At 34.7% G+C, this 5,634-nt stretch overlaps 1 protein-coding gene across 1 annotated transcript; it reads left to right on the forward strand.

Annotated features, from left to right (window-relative positions):
- Window positions 1-3,328: 3,328 nt before the first annotated feature.
- LOC119608841 lies at window positions 3,329-4,381 on the forward strand. The gene is made up of 2 exons (XM_037963387.1): window positions 3,329-4,026; window positions 4,149-4,381. The coding sequence occupies exons 1-2, from the start codon at window positions 3,484-3,486 to the stop codon at window positions 4,218-4,220; spliced, it is 615 nt and encodes a 204-aa protein (XP_037819315.1). The 5' UTR covers window positions 3,329-3,483; the 3' UTR covers window positions 4,221-4,381.
- The last annotated feature ends 1,253 nt before the right edge of the window (window positions 4,382-5,634 follow it).

The following is a 5,634-nucleotide window of genomic DNA, read 5'->3' on the forward strand; positions in this document are numbered from 1 at the left end:
CAATGTCATTTAAGTACAAGTGCAAGTGTTTTGTAATTGAAACATTTATTGATATTAAATCATTTAATAATTTGTTGTTATAAATAGTTGTTGTTGCTAAATATTATGACACATTTTAATCAAAGAATGTACAATTAAGTCAGATTAAAATTCTTAATTTTTTAAATGTTTTATTACAGTGTGTGGCAAAAGAAATATTTTTAAGTTAATGTTAAAAAATGTCCGTCGCGACGCAGCATAATAATGTCTATGACCATATTTAGTGTCTAGTAAATGATCCTATTAATGACATTCATAAACGATTCATTGGGCGCTATGAACGAAGTCCCCAATGAACTAAATCCCCCAACCGATAATGATTAAATTCATTATGAATGAAGTCCCCAATCGGGAAGTTTTATGGCAATATTAAAAATTAAATAAATCCCCAACAACAGTCTGAATTAATCTCCCGAATTCTAATGAGCTAAAGCTTTTTACATATAAAACATAAATTATAACAATTTTGAAAAGGCATGATTAGCGAAGCCGGTGTTTGAAAGACCACAGATGATAAAGTCTTTGCGCCCGGCCGAAGGCCTTCTGTACATGAAATGTGATAATAAAAGAATATTATTATCTTTAATTATAATATTTTATTAAGAACGTGATTAGTTTTAAACATAATTTTAGGGATTTAGATCATTTTGAACGTTGGGAAATTATTTCATTATGAACGGCGTCATGAAATAACTCCCCAAAACAAAAATGAATGAAAGTTTAATACATTTCAGTTTAATCGCTTAATAAAGATTTCCTAAATAGCCGGCCTACGGCCTGGCGCAAGGACTTTCTTCTCTATGGTATGTCGAACAACGGCTTCGCTTAATAAATATTACCTAAATAGCGCAAGGATTTATCACTATATAATATGTCGATCACCGGCTTCGCCTAGTAAAGATTTCCTAAATAGCCGGTCTGAGACCGAACGCACTTAATACATGGAGAGTGTATTCTTAGCGAAGCTGGTGTCCAATATACCTCAGAGGAGAAACCCCTTGCGGCCGACCGAATTATTTCATAATGAAATAACCCATTTTAAATGTGAAATAATGCCCCAAAAAGCGAATTAAATTCCCAAATTTCGTTGTTTTTGCTTTCTGAACAAATATTTAGGGAGTTATTTCATTTTTGTTTTGGGGAGTTATTTCGTGGGGAGTTATTTCATGACGCCATTATGAACTAACTCCCTAATGTTGAGAATGAAATAAAGCCCCAAAAAAGGAAGTAGGTCCGTAAAAATCGTTGTTGTTTTTCTCCATATGAAAATTTTGAGGACTTAGTTCATTATCGGTTTGGGGATTAAGTTCATTAGGGATTCTCGATCAAACTTCAAATGATAATAAGATCCTAACTTTCCCGCAATGCAGTCTCTAGACCAAGATTTCTGACCCGTGCTAGTTATTTACTAAATGTTAGGTTAGCAGGTCGTCTTGGTGATGTCTTCGCTGGGGACACACTTGGGTCCAGAATATTGATCCCTCTGTGGTACCTGAAATGAAAGAAACGGTCAACGTATTATTACACTTCGACCTAAGTAGTCTGGGTTCCTAAACCGAACCAGTTTGTCGTACGAATATAGGATTCTATCTTCCAGATATCAAACTTCGATAGATCCGTTAGTTAGTTTGAAAGGAGGATGTATATATATCAAATCCCAAGAAATACACCTAGGCCTCTATCGGGCCTGTTGTGTACTCCTTAACAAGTGCCTCAGGTGGGAATCGAACCCACCAACCCCGGTCTACCAGACTAGAACACTAACCACTATCCTACCGGAGGCCACAGTTTGTCGTACGAATATAGGATTCTATCTTGCGGATATCAAACTCCGATAGATCCTAATGCAAGTAATTTAAGAAGTTGCTACCTAGCAGGTTCAGTCTGTGATCTGCTAGGGCGGGACAATGACAGAGGAAGTGGGAGATACACTCTTCTTCCTCTTCATCCTGGTAGCTCCTGCAAAAGTCTTTACTGGGTAAGTTTAGTCTTCCTTCATGGAGCCCAAAGGGACAGTGGCTAGTCACGACTGCAGTTAAGGTCCGTAGATTTACTCTCGGAAGCTGAGAGGAAACATAATCCTCGCCTGTCTACAGGTGGCCTCAGAATTTTGTTAAACAAGAAAGAAGGTATGACTTCTCTATGCGATGTGGCTCTAATAGTATTTTTTAGATCTTACTCATTACTCTAACTGGTGAGAGTTTTTCAATATATGTTGGCTCTAAACTAGAGGACAAAACGGGCCCGGTGTTCGATATTGAAGACCCAAAAACAGAAATATATTACCTAAATAATTACGGCACTAGCTTCCAGTTAGAAGTCCGAGCAATAACGGAATACGTAAATTGGATTAAAACAAATATGGCTCCTATATGGGTTAACATATTTACTTACAGCAAGAAGGCAATTGTGGCGATATCAGGTGATAAGGTTAAATATAAACTGTATTGGATTGTAAGAAAGGTTTAGCTGAATACTCTCACAGTAGTCGGCAATGAAAGAGCAAATTTTGTTGCTTTAAAGGGCAACGACGTAACAAGTGCCGAATTCAATATAAATGGGGAGAATCCCCCAAGGCCTCTTCGAATAATGAAACGGTGGATAGAACCACATTGGACTCTATGGGGTGAACGACAGCAGGACGAGAAGCCTCCTTAAAATGAGTAAGTCTAAAGTTAGCATGATGGTACGTATTTTGAGTGGACACATAAGGTTACCGGCACTACTATACAAAATTAGACATGCGGATTCAGACCAATGTACAGCATGTGTAGAGGATACTGAAACTCTAGAGCACCTTCTGTGTCATTGTTAGGTTTTCGTTGAAATTAGATCCTATCATTTAGAGAGTGATATTATTCCGGGAATTACCGATAGTGGCCTAGTAGTATTTCTTAGAATTTGATGTCCTTAACAGTTTTAACATTAAATTATTTGGATCAGAGAACGATATATGTTCAACATTATCTTTAGTTAGATTGGTCGTCCATATTCAGTACTAGAAAGTACATATATTAGATAATTTAAATGCTATTTCAGCTCGCGTAAAAGTAATCGAATTCGATAACAGATAAACTAGAACGTATTTAAAGGTTTTAGCGAATGAAAGTATCAACTTCAATATAAATCTTTTGAAACGTACTGTATTTATTTGATATTAGTGCATAAATAGTTTCGAATCATTTTAATAAAATTAAAGAAATTATTGACATGTTTTTAATACTTAGAAGTTGTTTTGTTTATTTTCTATTTCAGTTAAAAATAAAATAATAATACGTAAAGACTTGTAATGAAGCGATTGTGAAATTAGTCTTCAAATGAATTTCGAGTTAAAAAGTGTTAGACACAGTTTTTCTGTGAATAATAAACAAAATCCAATTGTAATTATTTTTAATCTGCAAGTAATCCTGTAAAATAATATTACAAAAAATACTTAGAGAGAAAATGTGCCACACTGAAAGAATAAAAATTTTCAAAATATTAATACTGTGGTCCTCGATAATATCTTTCATTAATTGTGTACCCCAGGAGACCACTACAGTAAAGCCAGGACGTTATGTTCCCGAATTGTATGGCGCACATTTGGGCAAATATATACCCGATGATAGTGGCAAATATTTTCACATACATCGTCCCTATGATGGTGGTTATGGTGATCGTGGAATTAAATATGTGCACGATGCCAGTGGCAATTTAGTGCCATTGTCTACGAGACCATTGGGTCCGAAGGACCATTTACGTTTTATGATTGACTTTAATTACGACAATAGCGGTTGGCAAATAATTAATTTTGAATGGTTGCGCGATGGCGATGAAAATTACAAATACAAATTTGTTAATGAAAATCAATTATTTAATGGAAATGGAGATACTGGAGAAGAGGCAAGTGAGCCAAATAATAACGAAAGTGATGTTCATATCGATGGAGAATACAATGAAAATAATGGTTATAATTATTCTTACAATAATGGAGGATCGAATAAGAATGTAAGTGATCATATTGTGTTCTCAATTTCTTAAATAGCTTGCATATTTTTAGGTGCCTTGTATGCATTATATTGTATTATAAATTAATTTAAGTACAAAATGTGTACTTTTTATCTTTTCAGTCCAAAAATCTACAACAAGCCATTCGTGAAGTTATCTTTTACATAGAAAATAATATTTTACCAACTTTATAAGAAGAACATAATGGTAGTATTTAGCCATAAAATACCTATACAATATTTCATTAATTATTTTCGTCATTTCATAAATTTAAGAATTTTGTTAAACTTTAAGCAATGTATAGATATTTGATTTTTATAATTGTTAATTTAACTATACAAATTTATTAAATAAAGTTTATAAAAAAGGACAATTGCTGGTTTTTATTTAAAAAATAAATAAAATAAACTAAACCGATTGTATATGGGGGATTTCATAGCGATGTCTTCCGATCGGCATTTGCACCACTGTTAGACATATTGTATAGTAGTTTAGGCGTAATTTTTCAACAAGAACTTTCTGAGTTATTGTGGGTAAAAGTTTGACATTTTTGAAAAATATATATTTATATTCATCTATGCAACATATTACCTATTGTTTATATCAAAATTTGTTCCAAATAGCTTAGATAGCTTCGACCTTTCGAAAAAATGTTGAACTTTTTTGCAAAATTAAAAATTTTTACACTTTCTTCTCCAAAAAAAGTTTAGAACTGTTTGGGCGCTTAGTGTAGTGCGATTGTTATGTGACATTTTTAACAGTTACATTCTTTTAGTTACTGCAATTCACGACAATGCGCACCTTTCACTGCCGGAAAACATTACAATTGTACAATACCCAATTTTACAATAACTTGTGTACAGCACTCGTGGTACATAAGGCAATATTCATGGGAAAACTCCCCTCTATCTTTCAGGAAATCTACGACATCTTCATCTGTGCTAGGAAATGCGTGAGAAGTCTAAGAGTCTATATAATGTCAGACAGCCAAGCAGCACTCAAGGACTTATTATCGTATGAAGTTAGGTCAGGTGTTTTAATGGACTGCGTGACATCATTAAATCAATGGCGTAGACACAATAAGTTAACATTATGTCATAAATGTTACTCTGGCAGCGAACGGGCGGACTGCCTAGCAAATAGGAGCGTTCATCACCCATTTATCGGCCCCGAACCATTCTTTAGTATCGCACAAAGATACGCCACAGAAAATGTTAAACATGGATCGAATCGGAATTTTCTCGCCACTGGGAAGCTACTTCAGTACTTAGACAGACAAAGCGATTAATTGCGCTATCAAATCCTAAAAGCTTTTACCACTCAATAAAAGTGATCTTAGATATCACTAATTTAACCTAGGAAATGCTATATCGAATCTATGCAGATTTTGTGGCTGTCAGGAAAAAACCTCTGAACACTTACTGAGTAATTGTCCAACATTAAGGTATCGTCGAGCAAGAATCTTGGGTGCTGCTTCACTATTCAACCTCTCACCAATCATACCCGTTCTTTTTATGCGTAAATTGAACCAGTTATGGTGAACCAACGGGCTGCACAAAAGATTCATAGTAGGGTCATAGTGGGTCATAGTGCATAGTGACCTCTCCA

This window comes from Lucilia sericata, unplaced genomic scaffold (assembly GCF_015586225.1).
Source record: "Lucilia sericata isolate MDLA Ls3-8-SP2 unplaced genomic scaffold, ASM1558622v1 Contig000887F_arrow, whole genome shotgun sequence".
Lineage (NCBI taxonomy): Eukaryota > Metazoa > Arthropoda > Insecta > Diptera > Calliphoridae > Lucilia > Lucilia sericata.

What these genes read in the sequence shown, in the direction of transcription:
- LOC119608841 (XM_037963387.1), top strand. Translation starts at nt 3,484, where the DNA reads ATGTGCCACACTGAAAGAATAAAAATTTTCAAAATATTAATACTGTGG. An exon ending in ATGGAGGATCGAATAAGAAT is followed by an intron (nt 4,027 to 4,148) that starts GTAAGTGATCAT and finishes TTATCTTTTCAG; the next exon opens with TCCAAAAATCTACAACAAGC.